Below are 24,402 nucleotides of genomic sequence, written 5' to 3'. Positions count from 1 at the left end.
ACAATCGTGTTGAATGCCTTTCCAAGATTTTGGGACCATGAATGGCATGGTTTACGGGGGGAAATTAAAAGAATAACGCGTCTTAGAAAGTTCAAAGGATTGTGACGAGCCTGATGCTGAAAGTCCATTAATAACAATTACAGCTGTATTGCGCACAAGTAGTTCAAAGAAGTTAAGGAAATGCTTTTGGTGTTGACATTGATTAACAAACTTGATTATTTCCTTTAAAATCCTTCAAAATCATCGGTTCTGTCCGACCATAGTAAGAGATGTAAAAAGAAAAAATGGGAATGACTTAAAAGAAGAGCTCGGAAATGGTACTGTAGACACCGTGAAGTGACTCCGAAATAAGCTCTAGAATTGTTCAAGCTAAAAATCAATCCCAAACCATTCAGTAGAATTGCTCAGATTCTTTAGTCCTATACCCTTTTTCCAAGTCAAGCATGGATTCCCTTGAATATTCTCTCATGGTCAATTACTCCAATTGGATAGAAAGGTTAACCTATGAAATTATTCCAGTTTCTTTCAATTTCCTTATAATTAATGAACATTATTGTTGATGCGTGATTTTTGCACCAACGAAACGCACGTGTGAAATGCTGTGTTGACCCAGAAGACACACGTGAATGTAATGGATGAAGAGATAGTAAATGCAATGAGGACGGTTTTTAAAGTGGTTCGGATGCTAAGGTAGCAAGTCCTACATCCACTAATGCTTATATTGATGATAAAGGTCAGGTCGCTTTTAGCTGACTGACTTTACAATAATATTACAAGGTATTGAATGCTAAGAATTCTAGGAAAGAGAGGATAATTAATCAAGCGTAAAATGTGCTAATCCCTTTCAATGAGAGATGAGCTTCCAATTTATAGTGAGATGTAATGAGGCAATGATCACTAAATCTGTAAGTTGGTGGGATTATCCGTGCAAATCCTTCTTTATGTCACATTGCCAACCTTCCAGAGTGATTTGCGCGATTTAGAGCAGGGATTGAACACGTGGGAGCATCACAGCTCTTGACTAGCCTGACGCACACCCACTATCCTAACGGGAACAGGCAGTGGTTGTCCCAATGTTCTGACTTTTGTGGGCTGAGTGGACCTGACATCAGCCCTTATATTCTTTAGGCATAACAGAAGTCCCCTAGTTTTTAAGGTTTGAGAATTGAACCTTGGAAACTATAAGTCATGCCACAGCGGGATGATTTCTGGAAATTCTGGCCGGTTTGAAATTAGGTTGGGATGGCATTTTTATGAGCGCGACCTTGCATGTTCATTGTTTGCAGAGGGCGGGCGACCTAATCTCGTCTGACGTCACACGTTGTTCTGGTGATAGGGATGCATTTAATGAAGCAATCCCAGCGTTGACAGGTGTGTTTTTTGCGTGATGAATGACAGCCAATCGCATTTAATGCATTGCATGCTGGAATAGTGCACTTTACCAAAACATTAAATGCATTTTACGTTGGAACGACGCCCCTTATCAAAGCATTAAATGAGGATTTGAAACACAATTAATGCTCTGAGAGAGGTATGGCCGTCGTTTGAGCTTTTCAACTAGAAGGATGAAAGTTTGACTTTATCCAGTCGTTTCGTTCACCCTTCTCTGCTGATGAGTGACACGTGGTCGAGATCAACGGCAAGAAACCTTTGTCGCCCAAACGTCGTTTCGATTCCGGGAGGTCCAAACGCCGATTCACATGCTATAAAAACCTCAAATCGTTCTCAGGCAATGTCACCAGAGCCTTTTTCACAGAGAACAAAAGACTTTCATAAACCAGGAACCTTTGTCTTCCAAACCTGCATTTTTCCGGCATTTGAAGCAAAAACAGTCATCATACTCCGAGAGGTAAGAACTTCTCTACCATTGTTTCATTATTTTCATGAGTTAATGGCGTCAGTCTTTCGATAACCCATCGAAGACGAAACGTTTGCTTCGGGTTCGAGCCATGAATGGTGGCTCGAATCGGGATGTTAGGGTTTTCTTTGGGAATTGGGGAGTCTGTTTTCTCCCACATCATCGTACGAAATAGCGTACAGAGGCCAAATAACCATTCTGCTTGTCGCTTTTGCAGACTGGCAAAATGGACCCCTCAACAGCCAGATTCGAGCAGGGAACCAGCTTGTCCCCTCAAGGTGCTCCTAGCATCCCTCTCGAGGTTTTCTTGGTACTTACCGAGGAACAGCTCGAGAGGGTAATAAGCCAATACGGTATCGAGGTGGACGTTTTCCATGACCTGACGCATTCATTGCGATACCCGTCAAGCGGCCTGGCCACGATCTCCGAGGAGATTATCAAGGGTGGAGGACTTATCCCCCTACACCCTTTCATCAGGTCGTTTCTAGAATACTTCGGGGTCGTGCCAATGCAACTGACCCCGAACGCGTACGTCATTATTGTTGCAATGTACATCGCGTGCCAGGAAAACGAGCTGGGCGAGCTGACCGCCTTGAAGCTCGGTTGCTCATATTTTCTGAAAAAGAGCAAGGACAAGGACTCATATTACTTGTCCAGGCGACCAACCATTGTCGACGGGATACACAGTTATCCCAACAACGCGGGGGCCTACGAAACGAAGTTTTTCTTCTTTCGTTACGATGGCCATTGCCACTTCCAGGAACCGAGTATGCCTCTTTCTCTTCGTTTGCATTTTCGCTTTGTTTCGGCGAACTCATTGTGTTCGAAGCGTGTCCGTTCTAACGACCTGATTTTTTGTTTTTGATAGTTAACAAAATGACCGAAATAGGCTGCTCCACGATAAGAGAAGAATCCTACACTTCGGTTCCCTACCCGAGGACAAGCGCAACGCAAAGAAACTTGTGACGACCGTAAATTTGTGAAAATACGGTTTCTTTAACACAAACGCGTCGTTAAAGCCTCCACCAAGTAAGCTCTGCTAACCGATTCTCTTCCTAGTAGTGGAATAAAATGCTTTCACTAACGTTGTCTTGTATGTAGCAACCATGCCATCGAAGGAGCTAGAGCAGCCTCGGCGAAGGCCTCTTAATTTTCCTCGGTCGAAGAAAGCTAAGGCAGCCGAAGCTGCTCAAACCGTCCCCTCGGCTGAGGGCGCGACCTCTGGCCAACCAGTGCGACCTTCCGAAACTTCTCAGCAGTCGCCGGCGAAAGACGCGCCAATGCGAACCACGAAGGTCTCCCAGCCATCGCCTGCTTGCCCAAGGATGAAAACAATGGCTCAGCGAAAGAAGAGGAGGCAAATTCAGGTCGAGGAGTCAGAGACCGAATCTGAGGGCGAGTAGCTAAAGAGGTTGAAGAAGGATGTTGGAAGGAGGTCGGGCAAGGAACTGATGGTCGACGCAGCCGCTACTGAAGGCGCAAAGAAGGATACCCTAGTGTTGGACTCGCTGGGGAACCTTCCGGAGTACCTGTAAGCGGTGGTTTATACCTTACTGGAATGCGGACTCTCGGAATCATTTGAATAGTTCACAAATTTCAACGACGTCAACCTGATGTCCACATCGGTCCATCATTTAAGCAAGGTGAGCAAACTGTCCTCGGTGAGGACTATCCTTAGCTTCTTTTGATTGACTAACTCTATCTTTTTTTGTTCGCAGGCCCTTCTCTCCATGCGAATGTCTCTGGAGAAGGCTCAACTGGGAGCCGCAAAGGGGGAGGTTACGTTGAAAGAAGAGAACATAACACTCAGGCAAAGCCTGGAAGCCGCCGAAACGAAGAGAAACTTATCTTCCAAATCAGTGAACAGGTTTCAGAACGAAAGGGACGCGGCTCTTCTCACAATTGACTTCTAGAAGACGCAGCTCGAGAAGCAGGGAGAAGAGATAAATGAGCTGTAAATGACTATAGCCAGACTCTCCAAGCAAGCCGGGGAGGAGGACCAGGAACTGAAAGCGACCTCCCTGCAGGTTGCGCAAGCAGAGCAGGAGAGAGAGGCTTCTGAGAAGCTAAGGCAAGCTCTTGAAGTTGAACTTCAGGAAAGTCAAGGGAAAGTTGCTTCCTTAACAGAGGAGATGCAGAAGCAGGCTGCGGAGGTCGAGGAGAGGGCTGTCGAATGGGCGATCGAGTCTATCTACGCCCTACGACCGAGGAATCTGTGACTCGACATGTCCGACCTCCCAGAGGATTGGCGCGAAACACTTATGACAATGGCGCAGGAGGATGATGAAGCAGCGACCTCCCAAGCGGGTGGTTCGGGACATGCTTCAGACAAACCTCCAACCAACCAGCCTTAGGACGTCGAGGTCGCCTCTTTAAGAGTCAATTTAGGGTTCTCAACCATATCTTTTTGCCTGTGTACTCCTTATTAATAAAATTCACATTTTTGACTTATACAATTTTTGTTCATTTCATTATACATGAGTACTTTCTGATTGCTTACATTCATTGAGTCAAAGATAACATAACTCATTAGCACGAAAAGGATCACATACAAAGATTGTTACAAACGCCCAAGATAAAATTTGACAAAGAAACGACTTACAAAAATCAGAAATTAATTTACAAGGAAAGCTGAGTTCGGAATTACTGATATTATGGCCAAAGGTGCTTAGCATTCCAAGCTCGGGGTACCTTGGAACCGTTAAGCCTTTTAAGATGATAAGTCCCCGGTCTGATTACTTTATCAATGCGGTACAGACCTTCCCAGTTTGGCCCTAAAACTCCTGCACTTGGTTCCCTGGTTCTGAGAAGAACTTCCTTTAACACCAAGTCACCGACCTGGAAGTCTCTTCGCCTGACCTTTGAATCAAAGAACTTCTTCGTGTGTTGCTGATAGGCTGCTATCCTTAGCGAAGCCTTGCTGCGATGTTCTTCAACAAGGTCTAGGCTCGCCCTTATGAGTGCTTCGTTGTCGGTCTCATTGTACAAGTCTCTCCGAAGTGAACCAGTTCCTACCTCAACGGGAATCATTGCTTTGCACCCGTATGCCAGCGAAAAGGGTGTTTCCGAGGTGGAGGTTCTTGGAGTTGTTAGGTATGCCCATAGGACTTCGGGGAGGTCGTCGGCCCAATTTCCCTTGGCTGCGCCAAGTTTAGCCTTCAGAGTGTGCTTGATGGTTTTGTTGACAGTTTCAACTTGGCCATTTGCTTGTGGTCTTGTGACAAAGGCGAATTTCTTATGGATGCCCAGCTCGTCGCAAAACTATTTGAATTCCTCGTTGTCGAATTGTTTTCCATTATTTGAAATGAGGGTGTGAGGAATTCCAAAGCGGCACACAATGTTCTTGAAAACGAAGTCTTTGAGTTTTCTGGTCGTGATTGCGACTAGCGGTTCGGCTTCTACCCATTTGGTGAAGTAATCTACCCCGACCACGACATATTTGACTCCCCTTTTTCCAACCGGCATAGGGCCGATGAGATCAATCCCCCACATAGAAAAAGGCTAGGGGCTAGTCATAGTTATCAGTTCGTGGGAAGGAGCTCACGGTATGTTGACGAACCGCTGACACTTATCGCACCTCTTTACAAAGTTGTAAGCGTCATCTTGAACTCGGGGCCAATAGTATCCTTGACGAACAACCTTGTTTACAAGAGATCGAGCGGCGGTGTGATTACCGCAGATCCTTTCATGAATTTCCCTCATGATGTAGTCTGCTTCTTTGCTGATTACACATCGGAGGAGAGGGGCACTAAATCCTCTCCTATACAGTTGGTCCCTGATGAGGGTGTAACGAGCAGATCTTGTTCGCGGGACCCTTGCCTCGACCTTGTCGTCTGCCAAGATCCCATCCTTGAGGTACTGGAAAATAGAGTCATCCAGGAATTTGATTACGTCACATTCACGGCCTGTTCGGTCGGGCTGATACTTGGAGCCTCGACGAACTGAACAGGAATGCTATCTAGTGCTTCTGAATCCAACGACGAGGCTATCCTTGCTAGGGCGTCCGCCACAGAGTTACTATCTCTAGGAATCTGAGTGATTTCAAAGTGTTTGAACGGCTCAAATGTGGCCTTAGCTTCTTTCAGATAACAGACCATGTTTTCTTCCTTAGCTTGATATTCCCCCAAAATTTGGTTGACGACCAGCATGGAGTCGCTGTAGACACTGATCGCAGTTGTACCCATTTCTCTGGCCAACCGCAACCTGGCGAGCAGAGCTTTATACTCAACCTCATTGTTGGTTGCTTTAAATTCAAACCGAAGAATGTCATGAACGCGAGCCCCTTCGGGGCTCACAAGGAAAAGACCTGCACCGGCCCTTTTCCTGTTCGATGACTCGTCGACGTAGAGGCTCCAGGTCGACAGGTTCTGAATTTTTCCTGAATGGCTTCGCCAGGTTGTTGCTCACTCGAAAGATAGGAAAATTCTGAGATGAAGTCAGCAATTGCCTACCCTTTGATAGTCGATCTTGGCTTGTACTTTAGATCGAACTGACTCAATTCCATGGCCCATTTAAGCAATTTACCCGAAGCCACTAGCTTCTGGAGAACCTGCCTGAGTGGGTAACTGGTCATCACATGTATAGCATGGGCATAAAAGTAAGGTCGCAGCTTTCTGGAAGCGATCAGCAAGGTATAGGCTAATCGTTCCATTTTCAGATACCGCATCTCGGCATCCGTCAGACACTTGCTAGCATAGTATACTGGCCATTGTGCCTTTTCCTCTTCCCGAATTAGAGCTGCACTGACCGCGAACTGAGAGACGGACAGGTACAGGAGCAAAATTTCATGTGGAAAAGGCTTGGACAGGAGAGGTGGTTTCCCGAGGTGTTCTTTTATGCTTTGGAGCGCCTGTTCGCACTCAGGTGTCCACTCGAACTTCTTGTTGGCCTTTAGGACATTGAAGAATGGTAAGCATCAATCTGTTAGCCTCGATATGAAGTGACTAAGTGCCGCTATTCGCCCATTAAGACACATGACCTGTTTTTTGCTAGTCGGGCTCTCCATATCGAGTAGAGCTTGAATCTTCTCGAGGTTTATTTTTATCCCTCCCTTGTTAACCATGTACCCCAGGAATTTTCCTGACGATACACCGAACGAACACTTGACAGGATTCAGTTTCATTCTATACAACCGGAGGATGTCAAATATCTCAGCGAGATGCGCAATGTGCTCTGAGGCGACCTAGGATTTGACCAGCATGTCATCCACATAAACCTCCATTGTCTTTCTGATCTGGTCGAAGAACATTCGGTTAACCAACAGCTAGTAGGTCGCGCCGGCATTCTTGAGGCCGAAAGGCATGACTTTGTAACAATGCAGCCCCCGGTCTGTAATGAAGGACGTATGCTCCTCGTCTGGCCCATACATCAGAATTTAATTTTATCTCGAGTATACGTCCATGAAACTTAGCAGCTCGTGCCCTAAGGTGGCATCCACAAGCTGGTCAATTCTTGGCAGAGGAAAGATGTCTTTAGGGCAAGCCTTGTTGAGGTCGCTGAAGTCGACGCAGGTTCGCCACTTGCCATTTGGCTTCTTTACCAGAACCGGGTTGGCAACCCAGGTCGGGTAGAGCGCCTCTTGGATGGACCCATTTCGGAGGAGGTTTTCCACTTCTAATTTCAAGGCGGCATACCGCTCCGGATCCATTGCTCTTCTTTTCTGGCGAACTAGCTTTGCTTCGCTGTCGATGTTTAACGCATGGCAAATGATGTCCGGGCTGATCCCGACCATATCCACGTGCGACCAGGCAAACACATCGATGTTTTCTCTCAGGAAGCTTATTAGTTCGGACGCGAGCTGAGGGTTGAGACTGCTCCCGATTCTTAATACTCGACTCGGCTCAGCTCTTTCAAGTCGACTGATACCTCGAACAAATCCCCAACTGGGTCGCTGGAAGGGATTTCCTGAATTCGAGGATCCATATTATCCTCTGCTAGGCCAGGCTACTGCTCAATCTAGCTGATCGCCATAGCCTGTCGGGGCGTACTTCGCGAAATGCCCTTTCCTTTACATGCCATCTGCACCGCTTTTATGTAGTAGTCGCGAGGTGCGCTTTGCGATCCGTTCACTTCCCTTATCCCCGTTGGGGTGGGGAACTTCATCTTGAGACGGTATATGGAAGTGACTGCCTTGAAGCTTCTCAATAGAGGTTGCCCCAGGATTCCATTGAAGGCCGATGGGTAATCCATGACCAAGAATTCAGTTACCTTAGTCACCTCGTCGTAGTCACTCAGCGTGACTAAGAGTTTGATCGTTCATTTAGGGATCAGGTGGTCCCCTGTAAAGCCGTAAAGAGGGATCGATGCGGGCTTCAGGTCAGCCTCGTCCAGGTTCACTCTTTCGAAAGCAATCTGGAATAGAATGTTCACAGCACTTCTGTTGTCCACGAGCATTCTGCGGACGTTATGGTGCCCTATAAGGGGCATGATCACAAGGGCGTTGTCGTGAGGTTGATACAAGCAAGCTGCCTCATTCTCGCAGAAGGTGATCGGCTCCTCCTTTTGAGCCTTTTGTGGTCGCTGCCATGTGTTCATCACCCTGATCGGGTCGTGATAAGCTTCGCGAGCGTACCTTTCCTATGTATCTCGCGTGTTTCCTGTAAGGTGCGATCCTCCAAAGATTATGTTGACGCTACTATACCCTCTGCGATCACGACGCTTTTTCCTTTGTTCCTCTTGGCTCTTCTCTTTTGCAGGAGCGGAATCATCAATATACTCCTTGAAGTGCCTTTTCTTGATGAGCTCTTCGATTGCTTGTTTTAGAGCTCAGCACTCATCAGTATGATGCCCATTGTCCCAATGGAAGTGACAATATTTTTTGTTGTTTCTGACCGTTGCAGGAGTTTTCATGGGTTTCGGCTCACCGAGCAGACTGGCCTCCTCGGATTTATCAAGAATGGCAGATACAGACATATTTAGTGGAGTATATTGAATTCTATCGCGATTGTGACGAGGAACAAGAGCATATGACTTTTTGTGCTCGTAGCGGGGTTTCTTCCCTTTTCGCTGATCATCAGCGTCTCCTCTGCGATCAGCTCTTCTACTTTCCCCTCGACCAGACATGCTGCTTGAAGCGCAAGGGTCTCAACGGCGGAGTGTCGCCAATGAATTTTCTATTCGGAGGTACTTCTCCGCAAGGTTGTAGAATCCTGTGAGGGAAACATCATCCTCAGCTTGTAATTCTTTCCACAGGTCGGTTTGTGGGTGAACCCCGGCTATGATGAGAGTCCGAACAGACTCTTCAGGAGTATGAGCCACCTTGTTGAGTTCTCTATGGAAACGGTCAATGTAAGACTGGAGGGATTCATCCCTTTCTTGCCTTATATTGCTAAGGTAGCTCAAAAGCATCGAAAATTTCCGGTTCGCTTGGAAATGCCTTAGGAACGTCGTGCTCATCTGAGGCCACGAACTGATCGATCCCACTGGGAGTGACCTGAACCATCGCTTGGCATGGGAGGTCAATTTCACTGCTAGACAGCGGCATTTTGCCAAGTCTGAGACCTGGTAAAGCTCCATCAGGTCGTTAAATTCATATAGATGATCCTGCGGATCGGAATTTCCATCAAACGCCTACATGTCGGGCATCCTGAATCTCGGTGGGAGTGGAGCAGCTAACACTTCGGGAGAGAAGGGGGACGCAGATGCAACCTGTCCCTGCTCATTTTGCTGAGCCTTTAGCCTGTCTAGAGCTTGCTGCAGCTCCTCAATTTGCGACAATGGAGCCGCTTGGGGGTTGCTTTCACCCATGCGAGTTCGATTCTCGCAGTTACGATTGAGGAATGTCCGGAGGTCGGGTTCCTCTTCTCCTCAACCGGCGGTTCCAGCCACTCTCGACACAAGCTGACTAGAGGCGTGTAATGGCGATGAAAGGTGCGGGGTATTCTTACGACCTTCGCGGTGGTAAGAACTGCCCCGCGAAGTGTGGGACCCTCTCGCACGGTGACGACTAGGATTGCTTTGCTAACGGTGATAAGAATCGCCCTGTCCAGCACTTTTATGGGTGTGTACTTACGACGTGGCATGGGACAGCTCGGGCTGCGTCTTTTCACCGAGTCTCAATGAGACTGGTATTCTATTTGGGACGCAGTCGGTGTTTGCTGGCCCTTTGGAGCCCGTGGGCTTGCTTTTTGCCACTTGCTTACCCTTTCATCTACGCGCTGCAGTGCTCGCGGCACGGGCTATCTCCCTTTGCCGCGCTTTCGTGCGATCTGCAGACGTTTTTGGCGGTTGTACCGTCGTAGTTGACTTAGATGGCGTGCCTTGGTCCAAACGGTCCAACCTTTGGTTGACCGTCTGGAGAGTATTGTCAAACCTCTCCAGGTAGTTTCTTATAGCGGGGTCAAGCTGTGAACTTGACGGGATACCTCCCACGGCATTTTGCAGGGCTGAAGGTTTTTTGAAAGAAGTATCCCACTGAACTTGATATTTCTTAGATGAAAATGTTTGCTTCAGAAAATGACTGCATTGGATCATTATATAAATACGTATATAACCATTTTTCCAGGCTAATAATAACACTCTTTGGACCTCAAGTCCTTCACTAAAGCGAGTGTTAATATAGGGCCATGAATGGTAGCCGTTTACAGGGACGATTAACTTACAAAATTTCAACGGATTGTCACAAATTCGAAGCCAAAAGTCCTAAAATAAAAGTGTGGTACGTATATGGACAACAGACTAGCAACATAGAAGCTCCAAAACAATTTAAGGACTGAGGNGGGACCCTCTCGCACGGTGACGACTAGGATTGCTTTGCTAACGGTGATAAGAATCGCCCTGTCCAGCACTTTTATGGGTGTGTACTTACGACGTGGCATGGGACAGCTCGGGCTGCGTCTTTTCACCGAGTCTCAATGAGACTGGTATTCTATTTGGGACGCAGTCGGTGTTTGCTGGCCCTTTGGAGCCCGTGGGCTTGCTTTTTGCCACTTGCTTACCCTTTCATCTACGCGCTGCAGTGCTCGCGGCACGGGCTATCTCCCTTTGCCGCGCTTTCGTGCGATCTGCAGACGTTTTTGGCGGTTGTACCGTCGTAGTTGACTTAGATGGCGTGCCTTGGTCCAAACGGTCCAACCTTTGGTTGACCGTCTGGAGAGTATTGTCAAACCTCTCCAGGTAGTTTCTTATAGCGGGGTCAAGCTGTGAACTTGACGGGATACCTCCCACGGCATTTTGCAGGGCTGAAGGTTTTTTGAAAGAAGTATCCCACTGAACTTGATATTTCTTAGATGAAAATGTTTGCTTTAGAAAATGACTGCATTGGATCATTATATAAATACGTATATAACCATTTTTCCAGGCTAATAATAACACTCTTTGGACCTCAAGTCCTTCACTAAAGCGAGTGTTAATATAGGGCCATGAATGGTAGCCGTTTACAGGGACGATTAACTTACAAAATTTCAACGGATTGTCACAAATTCGAAGCCAAAAGTCCTAAAATAAAAGTGTGGTACGTATATGGACAACAGACTAGCAACATAGAAGCTCCAAAACAATTTAAGGACTGAGGTAACCTTTTCGCTGGCGACACTGATTAATAAACTTGGTTATCTGATTGAAAATTCTTCAGAATTTCAATCCTATCTGACTACAGTAATTGTTGAAACTAGGAACCTAAATAACCTCTCAAATTTTCCAGCAAGAACTGAATCCCAGACTATTCATTAGACTAGACCTGTACAGAATCTATATCCTTATTACGGTTCAACTTTGGATGGCCTTATTCATTTTTCATAGCAAATTACTTCTAGTACGAAAGAAATGTTAATTTTAGAAATAATTCCAATTTATTTGATTAATAATATCTCTTTCATTTTCCTTGTAATCATTCAGTTTTTAACAAAGCCTATGAGAGGAAAAAAAAAAAAAAAAAAATCTAGTCTGGGTTGTCAGCTAGGAGAAGACTTTTATGAAAGCTCTAAAGGACATTCTTTTCCAAAATTTATGCAGAAGGCAATTTTCTCTCTGAAATAATTATGGAGATCCTTTCATTCTTCACTTTCTTATTTTCTTTGACCCTTTTATCAACCTTGGAGTTATCATTTGCAGCTGATACGATAACTTCTGGACAATCTATTCGAGATGGTGAGACATTAACTTCGTCATCCCAGAGATATGAGCTAGGCTTCTTCTCACCAGGGAACTCAAACAACAGGTTCTTAGGAATATGGTACAAGATAACTCCTCAGGTAATTGTGTGGGTTGCCAACAGAAACAAACCCATTCCTGATAAAACCGGAGTTCTAACTATTTCCAGTAACGGAAGCCTTGTACTCATCGACGAAGGAAAGAGAATTCTCTGGTCCCCTAATTCATCAAGGATTCTAGCAAATCCAGAGGTACAACTCCTAGATTCTGGGAACTTTATCCTCAGGGAGAGTACTGACAGGAGTTCTGAGAACTACATGTGGCAAAGCTTTGATTATCCATCAGATACATTGTTAACAGGAATGAAGCTTGGATGGAACTTAAAAACCGGTTTTGAGCGATATCTTACATCATGGAGAAGTGTTGATGATCCATCTGCTACAGACTTTAGTTTCAGACTCGAGATTAATGACGCACCTCAATTATATATTAGCTCTTCGTCAAAAAAAGTGGCCCGCAGCGGACCATGGAATGGCGTGCAGTTTGGTGGTATTCCCATGACCCACAACAAGGTCTTCAAACTAATGGTGGTGCATAACGAAGATGAGTTGTATTACATGTATAAGCCTTTCGACGACACAGTTCTCACACGATTAATTGTGAATCAATCTTCCGGTACAATGCAACGTTTTGTTTTTAATCAGGGGAGCGGAGCATGGGAAATTCTGTACTCTTGGCCGTTTGACACATGTGACCATTTTGAGCAGTGTGGTGCTAACTCCAACTGCAGAACCAGCAGGACACCGATGTGTGAATGCTTGAAGGGGTTTGTGCCCAAATCACAAGATGACTGGGGCACACCTCAGACTACAACATGTGTAAAGAAATCACAAGAGTCAGATTGCCCCGATAGAGAAGGGTTTCTGAAGCTTGTTCGTATGAAAGTCCCTGATAATAATTGGTCCAACCAAAGTATGAATACTCAGGAATGTTGGGCGAAGTGCTTGAAGAATTGTTCTTGCATGGCTTATGCTAATTCAGATATAAGCGGAAAAGGTAGTGGTTGTTTGATGTGGTCTGGAGACCTGACTGATATAAAAGAATGTTCAGGAAGTTTCAGTTGGGGACAGGATTTATATATACGGGTTCCAGCTTCAGAACTAGGTAAGTTTTTTTCCTTTTTTATCACAACTAAATTAAATGCTAAAGTATTCCTGAAGGTTAGGTTTTGATGTACAGTTTATCAGTCTGAGAAATCTATATATATTTTTTTTTCAATTTGTTTCTTGCTTTATTTTTTATTTTTAAAATCTAAAGGATTGATCAAGTTTCTTGATGTTCTCTGCTCTAAAATCAGTTAATGATTCGCATAAAAGGAAAATAATAAAGATCGTCGTGGTGGTCTCAACCATTTGTTGCTTGTTAATATTGGGCTTTTTAGTCTACAAAGCTTGGAAGAAAACGAAAAGCAAAGGTAATACATTCATCACTCTTTGCAGATTTTAATTCTGATAAAGTCTGTATTAGCAGGAATATTATGAATAAAATTAAACAACCAGATCTGTCAAAGCTTTATTCAATTTTTCAGGGAGGTCTCTGTTGTTATTTGTGTTAAAAATCAATAAATAAATAAAAGTGATGTGTTTGTTCATGGTTGAGCAGGTAAGGAAGAAGTTCAAACTTTAATATGCGTGGAGAATAGGAAGGAGGACATAGAAGTACCTTTGTTTGATTTGGCTGCCATTGTTGCTGCTACTAACAATTTCTCCAAAGCCAATATGATTGGTGAGGGTGGATTTGGTCCTGTATACAAGGTAACAGAAATTTTATATGTTTGTGAAACTCTCAACAGAAATTTATATGGTATCTTGAACCTCTTGCTAAATTATGAATGGTCAACAGGGAACTCTTTTGGAGGGACAAGATATTGCAGTGAAGAGACTTTCGAAAAAATCAAGACAGGGTCTGGAAGAATTCAAGAATGAAGTAGCTTTAATTGGCAAACTTCAACACAGGAATCTTGTTGTGCTGGTTGGGAGCTGCGTTGAGGGAGACGAAAGGATACTGATCTACGAGTATATGCCCAATCAGAGCTTGGATTATTTTATTTTCGGTTAGCACATCTGGATCCTTTGCCCTTCTTGCTAGTTACACATATATTAGTTAAGCTTAAAGCCATTCATTATTATGCATTGTTTGAACTTACTTTCAAAATTAAAGTTACTGAAATTGGCAATCATGTTCAGATAAGGTAAGAAGGGAACTACTGTCATGGAAAAAGCGCTTTGAAATTGTTACTGGAATTGCACGGGGACTTCTCTACATCCACCAAGATTCTAAACTTCAAATCGTTCACCGAGATTTGAAGACGAGCAATATTTTGTTAGACAATAACTTGAATCCTAAAATTTCAGATTTTGGGTTGGCAAGAATTTTCAGAGGTGATGACACAGAAGTGAACACAAAGATAATCGTCGGGACATAGTAAGTTCTACTACTATAATCTATAATCATGTATATTCAAGTTGGAAGTTCTTATGCTCGTATAATTTGTTGTAGTGGCTACATGTCTCCCGAGTATGCAACGGAAGGTATATTCTCACTGAAATCTGATGTTTATAGCTTTGGAGTGCTTCTGATAGAGATAATAAGTGGAAAAAGGAATAAAGGGTTCTGTCACCTGGATCACCATCATAATCTTATCGGACATGTAAGTAGAACTGATAAGTCTGATATGCTTCTTCCTTTTTCACACACTATCCCTTTTGGTGAATAAATGAAGTATATGTGTTGTAATATTTTCAGGCCTGGTTGCTATGGAATGATGGAAGGACCCTGGAACTTATGGATAGGTGTTTAAAAGATTCTTACAACGAATCTCAAATTCAAAGATGTATTCAAGTGGGTTTATTATGCGTTCAGAAGTTCCCAGAAAACAGACCAGATATGTCGTCTGTAGTTTTTATGTTAGCAAATGAAGATGTAGCGTTGCCTCGACCAAGTGAGCCAGGTTTCTTCACAGAAAGAGGTCTCAGCACAGATACATCATCAAGTAAAGACACATCTAATACAGGAAATGCATTGAGTATAACCATTCCGGTAGGAAGATAGAATTTCATGCCGAAGTTTAATAGTAGTTTCCTGTTTGGGCATAGAGTAATTATGCAGATATGTTCTATTTGAATCATAAGCTTAAAGGACTTTATTGTCATTGAATAGTTTCTTGGAGATATTATACAAATGTTTGATGTAAAGTGGAGATTTGTTTCAGGGCAATTCTCGTAACAGTGATTGGTTATGTTATGCCTTAAAGTTAGTAAAATTATATATTTATATAGAAGGTTGAGTTGATTCTTAAAAGGAAAACTAGCCACTGACCTATGTGCTTAATTTCAGGCTGTTGCTCTTCCCTTTCTTAAGCCAGAAAGTGCATATTTTTTCAGACATGAAAGTGCTCTTTAACTATGCATGGTTAATGGATGAGCCCAAATAAAATATAAATGACTGGATAACCATTACGTAAAATTTTTCCTTCTTTAAGAAAGCTGGTCAACAATCCAAAATCACTTTTCATATTCTTATCTTTAATTGTTCCAAAGATGAGTTAAAAGGATTGATGCCGAAAGAAATGTTAGGAGTTGTATTTATTCCACATCACCAAATTGGTTGGTTAGGCTCCCTCTTCTCCTTAGCTAGCTTTTGAGGGTGAGTACTCACATTTGTTTAAGACGATGATTGGTTTGGACCTCAGTATTGCACACCGAGCATGAGAGAGAGTGTTATAACTTATAAGGTTGTATTTGTTTTACATTGCCAAGTTAATGGGTTGGGCTTCCTCTTCCCCTAAGCTAGCTTTTGAGTAGACCTGGCAAAACGGGTGAGTGGGCTGTTTTGGGGTTGGGTCAATAGGGGTACAGGTCTCACAGGTACGGGCCCAATATGGGTTGAGTTATACGTACGACTCTAAAATATTGGGCCCGTACTCTATCCTATGCGGGTATGGGTGGAGCTGCGGGTGCCCTTTTTTCTCTCTCTAGTTTTCATTTCTTGCAGTTTCACCCCTAATAGTTTTCAATTATGACAGTTACACCCCAAAATTTCTGTAGTTTTAATTTATCACAAAATTCACAATGAGTTCTTTTAGTTGCCTTGAAATGATCACCCATACCCAAATTTCATCAAGCAGCCAGTTTAGGATGCGTTTGTTTTAGTATTTTTGATAGTATTTTTGAAAAAGTAAGTGTTTGGTGGTTATTACGAGGTAGGATTTGAAAATTAACAAAAACACCCCATTAGATTTGTTAATTTACTAAACACCCATGTAATAAAACATTGAAAATTAACAAAAACACCCCCACCCACCGATTAAATACCGGCAACCGACCACCACTAACGGAGGGTGGCCGAAGTTGTCGTATAGGCGCATGACTGACAGGATCTGGCCGATTTGCGTCGATATGACATTTTCCAACTAGATCCACCATGGATTTGGCTGAAAGGACAGATCTACGACTAGATATGGCCATTGACAGCCACATCAACGACGGCCACATCTTGGTCATCGTTGACGACTAGCTACAGCCAAAGATTTAACCGTCAATCTTTGGCCGTAGATCTGACCTTTTTTACCAGCTCCATGGTGGATCTGGCCGAAAAAGTCTAAATCAGTGCACTACTGATCATATCCAGCCGGTAGTGCGCCATTATACCAGATTCCGGCCATCTTTTGACGATGGTGGCTGGAATCTAGCAAATGTGGATGGGTGGAGATGTTTTTGTCAATTTCTAAACTTTTTTTTTTTGGAGGTGTTTAGTTAAATTAACGAACTTAAGGGGTAAAAAAATAATTGAATAAAATATAATAATATTTTCAAAATAGGGAAACAAATGTGTATTTTGGAAATAATAGGAATATGGCAAAAATAGGGAAACAAACGCACTTTAAATATTTTGATATTAAATTGAAAACTCAAAAGCACTTCGCAACAGCTCCGCACTAAAAGATGGGTATGTTCATTCATATGACAGGAGATAATTTATGCTCTTAATTATAGGTAATGCTATTCGTACAAACTCTTATACAAAGAGAGTTTGTACAAAGTGATATGGCACATCATGTGAGTGTCACGTGACACAAGGACCCACATAACATTAATATGACATTAAGTTACGTGGGTCCCAATGCTATTTGTACAAACTTTCTTTGCATAAGAGTTTGTACAAATTGACATGGCATGTCACAAAGCATGCCATGTGGCATTAGGACCTACGTAATTTAATGTCACATTAATGTTATGTGGGCTCTCATGTCATGTGACACTCACATGATATGCCACGTCACTTTGTACAAAGAGTTTGTACAAATAGCTTTACCCCTTAATTATTCGTTGTTTTGAGTCTAAATCCTGCAATCTCTATTCTCCAAAAACCCTCCTTAATTAGCAACCATGATTAATTAACTTAATTGTTTTTCTTCTTTGTGCACACAACAATCAAGTGAATTAACTTGTGTATTATCTCATAGGCAAAGAGTCACAATCAGTCAATCATAAAGCAAAGAGTCACAATCACAAAGGCAATTAAAGTCAAACTTTTCACTCGTAGCCTCATAGGTGTCACAATCACAAAGCCCATTATTGCCCGTTTCATGGGCATCCTCCGTCAATGGTGGTATAATCTTGGCCAATTTCGACAACTCCAAGTTGTCCAGGTCACTTCTCTCGAACAGTTTGCTGGCTTTTTGGTTCAAGAATTTATTGGTGATAATCGAAATCACCAGGACCTACTCAGAGAAGAATTTTTTAAGCTTTTAGATCAAACTTGGAGAAGACTCTGGCATTGGTAAGGTAGCCAAAGAGAAAATCCTTTCTGGGGAGAGGAAACTTAATATCTACCAGAAACCAATTTAATGGTTTGTAGTTGATAACAAGACGAAGTTTTCCTCTAACTTGTTACAGTGGCGCCTGCCAAGGCAGGCTTGTTGAGCCGCAGCCTCTCCTAGATTCTGAAAAGGAGGACTTTGTAACAAATGGGCCTTCATTCAACATTTTCAACAAACAGGCAGAACTATTGAAAAATCATGTAACCGGCCCAATTAAACTCAGCAAGTAAAGTTCGAAACTTTATTTCCATTTCAGACTCTTCCGTCAAACCCAAAACAGGGAAATACAAACACACACAAAGCATTTGCGCTTGCTCTTGCTGGTGGTGGTGGTGGTACTCACCGGAGACAGAGACATTCCAACAACAGTCCATGAAAGTTACTTTAGTGACAAAATCAAGAGAAAAACAAAAAAAGAAAAAGACTTTGGATTGAGGAAGACAGAGGTCAGTGGGTGAGTCATGAGTGTGAGAGTGAGTGAGTTTACAACCTGGATAAGCGGGATTGATTTTGTGTGGTGGAGAGTCTGGAGACTGTCGACGGCCAACGTGGAGTTGCGTTAAAGAAGAAGATTTGCGTTTGCAGGATTTTTTGGGAGAGGAGTTGCGTTAGAGAAGAATGAAGATCAGAAGAAGACGGCCAGGAGAATGAGTGAGTTAGGATTTGGAAATGAAGAAAGAAGAAGACTAGTCTGGGGTGGGAAACACGATAACAAAGTTACAAAGGGGATTTTTTTTTTTTTAGAAAAAAAGGGTACCCTTGGACACTTGGGATAACCTGTTGGAAATACAGTGGTCTGATAAAAACAGGTCTAATTTCATGAACCATACCCTATATAATTTTCTCAGATTTAGGGTACTTGTGGGTTTAGACCCATTTGTCAGGTCTATTTTTGAGTTTAAATCCTACCCAAACCCGTTTATCAAGAAAAAAAAAAAAAAAAAAAAAAGGGCATCATAACAATTAAACAACCAAACGGCATTGGGCCCTGATTTTCAGAATACAAAGAATTATGTCCTCAGGTCGCCACTTTGTAAAAATCAAAGCTCGTACACATGGATGTACGTGTAAATGAAATCAAGTAACTGAGTTCTTCTTTTACAGGACAACTTTAATTATACTTCTCTTGACTTAAATTCTATATCACAACCTGGGAATAGCGAAATTTGTTAAATTTAGTTGCCAGGAGAACATCTTTTAGATTTTATTTTGCTTCTTTAGATACAGTTCGAAATTTCCAGGGTCCGTAAATAGTGGAGCTGGATGTGACCAATATTTAGATCAAACAACCAGAAACTGAACCAAGTGTGAACGCTGTATCATGAGAAAAAGTGTAACAAGATCATTGATAGCATGAAAATCACTACATGTCGAAATAAAACCAAAATGTATATAAAAATGATTCCAAAAGGTAAAGATTTCAATTAAAACAAAATAATAAATTATGCATATACCTACCGTTCAGCCATTAACAAGATTTAACAAAATTTACTATTCCACTCACCTCTTTCCTTCCCCTAGCTCAATGCTCGAGTCTTGGCTCCTCCTCTCTCTTCTCTTCTTTACCAAATTTCACTCAATCCTTCTTCTCTCTCCTTAATGCTCTCGGCACTCCTCTAAAATTGCCTCCAATTTCACTTCTTCAATTTTTTGTTGCAAATGAACTAAAATTGCGTTTACATATAACACTTCCCTAGAACATTTCACTTAGTCCAAAGTCCCTCGGAATTTTTGCACCTTCTAGGAATCCACTATCACACTTCACCCCCTAAAATATAACAAATGTTTTGACATGTCCAAATCACCACTTGGCAAAAGCATCACCTCTATTTGGCAAATTTCTTTGAAAACCCTTCATCTTTTGATACCTATTTGCCCCCAATTTCTACCTCTTCTTGCACTCAAGTCCCCTTGCCAAATACTTAATGATCCTACCAGTTCTTATTTCCTTAGCACGACACCCTGGCAAGTTTTAATTTCTTTCAATTTACCACTCATATAGAAAAATCAATTATTATACTTTAATAAAGGAAATATTGAGGAATTTCAAATTTACTGTCCCATATATATTGGAAGGTAATCAATTGCTGATCGATTAGCTAATATGGGTTACGATCTTCCCTTACGGAATGATGGGTTGAACCTCTTTGGATATTCGTATATGCTTCTTCAAGATTGTTGGGGGTTTCTAGTTAGATACTTATTCTTTTTTTTTTTTTTTTTTTTTTTTTCAATAATACTACCCCTAATCTTTTAGGTTTGCTTAAAAAAAAAAAAAAAAAAACATCGTTAATACTCTTATCTTGATAGAAACCTCATAATGTTTCCGCATCACAAAGTCTTTGACTAAAGGGAGTATGACTTTGGCACCATGAATGGCATTATTTACAGAAAGGAAATGTTGAAATTTCAAAGGATTGTCACAAATTTGTAGGCAAAATTCCTAAAAATAACAGTGCCTTATGACCACAGACAGTGACATAGAAATTCTAAGAAGTTACCGGACTTAGTTAAGGTTTATGGTGGATGACACTATTTAATAAACTTAGTTGGTTACCTCTTTAAAATTCTTCAAAATTATCAGCTCTATCTGACTACAAAATTGCTGATACTATATAGTTTGAAACGGCAGACAGACTTAGTAGTGTTCCGGATTGGTACAAAGGGTTAGGTGACACATAAATAACTTGTCAATTTTTTCCAGCAAGAACTGTATCCTGGACCATTCAATTGATTAGCCCCGAACAGATTCTTTATCCTATACCCAATTCCAGGTCAGCTTTGGATGCCCTTTGTTGATTTTTCATAGTTATTGGTCTATTTGAAGCTATTTTAATCATAGAAATATTCCATGTCTTGGATCGATGACATCCATCTCATTTTCCTTGTAATTATTCAGTTTTCAACAAAGCTTATCAGTAGCCAAAAAAAAAAAAAAAAAAAAAATCAAGTCTAGGTGGTCAACTATGTGAAAACTTATGAAAGGTTTTAAAAATATTTTCTTCCGCATGAAAGCAATTTGATTTTTTTTTTTTTTTTTTTTTCCTCTGAAATAAGAATGGGGAGCCTTCCATTCTTCGCTTCCTTTTGCACTTTATCTTTTTTTTGTCAATCTTGGAGTTCTCATCTGCAGCTGAAAGAAACTTCCGGACAGTCTATCAAGACGATGAGACCTTAATCGTTGTCCCAAAGATTTGAGCTAGGATTCTTCTACCAGAAACTCAAAAAACAGGTACTAGGGATATGGTACAAAATGACTCCTCAGGAAGTTGTGTGGGTTGCCAACAGAAAAATCCCATACCTGTAAAACCGGAGTTCTGACTATTTCCAGTAACGGAAGCCTTCTACTCATCACGAAGCTCAAGCATTTTCTGGTCGTCTAATTCATCATGGATGCCTGCAAATCCAGAAGCACAACTCCTAGATTCCGGGACTTTGTCCTCAGAGACGTAATGACAGGAGTTCTGAAAACTACATCTGGCAGAGCTTTGATTACCCATCAGATACTTGTTAACAGGCATGAAGCTAGGGGAATTTAAAGACTAATTTTCAGCGGAATCTAACTCATGGAGAAGTGCTGATGATCCATCCCCGGAGAATATAGCCTCAAACTCAGGCCGATGATGTACCTCAGTTAGTCCTTGTCTCTCGATCAAAATAGTGCGCGCAGTGGGCCTTGAATGGCCTTCGTTTGGAGGTTTCCCATGATGCAAAACTATGTCTTCAAACCAAAGTTGGTGCATAACGAAGATGAGTTGTACTACATGTATGACCCTTTCAACGACACAGTTCTCACTCGATTGACAGTTAATCAATCAACCGGAAAAATGCAGCGTTTTGTTTCGAATGTGGGCAGCAAGAATGGGATATCTCTACTCTTGGCCATTTGACTTATGTACAATTATGAACAGTGTGGTGCTATAGTTACTGCAGAGTCGGCGGCTACCATGTGTGAGTGTTTGAAAGGATTTGTAACCAAGCCACAAGAGAATGGGTACACCTCAGACCACAACATGTGTAAAGAAACCCCAGTAGGATCAGATTGCCGAATGGAGAAGGGTTTCTGAAGCTTGCTCGTATGAAATTGCCTGATGATAACTGGTCCAACCAAAGTATGAATACTAAGGAATGCCGGCCGAGTGCTGAAGAATTGTTCATGCAGGCTTATGCGAATCAGAATAAAGGGAAAAGGTAGTGGCTGTTGATGTGGTTTGGGACCTGCTGATATGAAAGAATGTTCAGCAGGTATCAGTTGGGACAGGATATATTTATAAGGGTTCCAGCTCGAACTAGGTAAGTTTTTCAAATTTCTTTTTGATTTACAGTTGAACAAGCGCAATGTAAAAGCATTCCTCTGTTTCTTATTCTGTCTTTGATTTTAAAAATATAGAACTTAATAAGTTCCAAAGGTTTGATCAAGTTTCCTGATGTTTTGTGTTCTAAAACAGTTAATCATTCCTATAAAAAGAAAATAATGATGATCGTCGTGACGGTGGTCTCGATCATTTTTTGCATGTTTCTATTGGGCCTTTTAGTCTACAAAGCTTGGAAGAAAACGAGGAGCAAAGGTAATACATTCTTCAATCTTGTTGATTTTAACTCGGAAAAAGTTTATTGACCTCCCTCAAATGGACTAGGTAAATTTTGAAATTGTTAGAATTGTATCATACAATTCTGAAATTCATTAGCAACCTCCTTGGCAGGAATGTTATGAATAAATTAAGCACTCAGATCTGTCCATGTTTTATTCAAATTTCCAGGGAGGTCTTTGTTGTTATTTATGTTAAAACTCAATAAAATAAATAATGATGTCATGGTTCATTGTTGAACAGGTAAGGAAGAAGTTCAAACTTCAATAAACATGGAGAATAGGAAGGAGGATATAGAAGTACCTTTGTTTGATTTGGCCACCATTGTTGCTGCTACTAACAATTTCTCCCACGCCAACATGATTGGTGAGGGTGGATTTGGTCCTGTTTACAAGGTACTACAAATTCTATTGTAAGTAGAAACTCTCAACAGAAAGGAATATGTCATATTGAACCTCTAGCTAATCAATGATTGGAGTAACATGGATTATCTCTATGACAAAACACAGGGAACACTTTTGGACGGACAAGAAATTGCAGTAAAGAGACTTTCGAAAAAATCAGGACAAGGTCTGGAAGAGTTCAAGAATGAAGTAGAGTTAATTGGAAAACTTCAACACAGGAATCTTGTTGCACTTGTTGGCGGCTGCATTGAAGGAGATGAAAGGATGCTGATCTACGAGTATATGCCCAACAAGAGCTTGGATTATTTTATTTTCGGTTAGCACATCTGGATCCCTTGCCCTTCTTGCTCGTTACACATATTTTAGTGCTCAAGCTTAAAGCTATTCATTATTTTGCATTTGTTTGAACTTACTGCAATTGAAACTTAGAGAGCAACAGGTCTAACTGTCAAACATACTGAAGTCGGCAATGGTGTGCAGATAAGGAAAGAAGGGAACTACTGTCATGGAAAAAGCGCTTTGAAATTATTATTGGAATTGCACGTGGACTTCTATACCTCCACCAAGATTCTACACTTAAAGTAGTTCATAGAGATTTGAAGACAAGCAATGTTTTGTTAGACAGGGACCTGAATCCTAAGATTTCAGATTTTGGTTTGGCAAGAATATTCGGGGATGATGACACAGAAGTAAGCACAAAGAGAGTCGTTGGAACATAGTAAGTTCTACTACTACTATAATTTGTAAATTGTAAACATGTGTATATACAAGATAAAAGTACTTATGCTTGATAATTTGATACAGTGGCTACATGTCTCCTGAGTATGCCACGGAAGGGATATTTTCATTGCAATCCGATGTTTACAGCTTTGGAGTGCTTCTGCTAGAGATAATAACTGGAAAAAGGAATAAAGGGTTTCGTCATATTGATCACCATCATAATCTCATTGGACATGTAAGCAGAAAAAATACATCCTGCTTCCTTTTTCACACATTGTCCATTTTGGTGAAAAAATTAAGCATACGTGTTGAAATATTTTCAGGCCTGGCTGTTGTGGAATAATGGAAGGGCCCTGGAACTAATGGATAGGCATTTAGAAGATTCTTTCATAGAATCTAAAGTCCAAAGATGTATTCAAGTGGGTTTGTTATGTGTGCAAAAGTTCCCAGAAAACAGACCAGATATGTCATCTGTGGTTTTCATGTTAGCAAATGAAGAGGTAGCACTGCCTCGACCTAGAGAGCCAGGTTTCTTCACAGAAAGAGGTTTCAGCACAGATACATCATCAAGTAAAGAAACAGCTAATACACAAAATGCATTGAGTATAACCATCCCGGAAGGAAGATAGAATTTCATGCCCCAGTTTAATAGTTATTTTCTGTTGGAGCATGCAGTAACTATGCATATATTTTATCTTTGCATCATAAGCTTTAAGGACTTCATTGCCATAGAATAATTTCTTGATGTACAAATGTTTCCATAATGCTTTAAAATGGAGACTCGTCTCAATTCTGTAATTTATTATGTGTCAAATTTAGCAAAGCTATAATATTATAGGATTGAATTGTATCTTAAAACTA

At 41.7% G+C, this 24,402-nt stretch overlaps 1 protein-coding gene across 1 annotated transcript; it reads left to right on the top strand.

Annotated features, from left to right (window-relative positions):
• The first annotated feature begins 12,177 nt into the window (after positions 1 to 12,177).
• Positions 12,178 to 24,402, top strand: LOC116134845 (receptor-like serine/threonine-protein kinase SD1-8). Its single transcript, XM_031420497.1, has 8 exons — positions 12,178 to 12,670; positions 12,707 to 13,111; positions 22,277 to 22,396; positions 22,661 to 22,812; positions 22,927 to 23,137; positions 23,302 to 23,539; positions 23,626 to 23,776; positions 23,865 to 24,402. Exons 1-8 carry the CDS (start codon positions 12,265 to 12,267, stop codon positions 24,168 to 24,170), a joined length of 1,989 nt encoding a protein of 662 aa, XP_031276357.1. The 5' UTR covers positions 12,178 to 12,264; the 3' UTR covers positions 24,171 to 24,402.

The sequence above is a fragment of the Pistacia vera genome, unplaced genomic scaffold, assembly GCF_008641045.1.
Source record: "Pistacia vera cultivar Batoury unplaced genomic scaffold, PisVer_v2 Contig292, whole genome shotgun sequence".
Classification (NCBI taxonomy): domain Eukaryota; kingdom Viridiplantae; phylum Streptophyta; class Magnoliopsida; order Sapindales; family Anacardiaceae; genus Pistacia; species Pistacia vera.
This window is presented reverse-complemented; position numbering and strand designations above follow the sequence as displayed.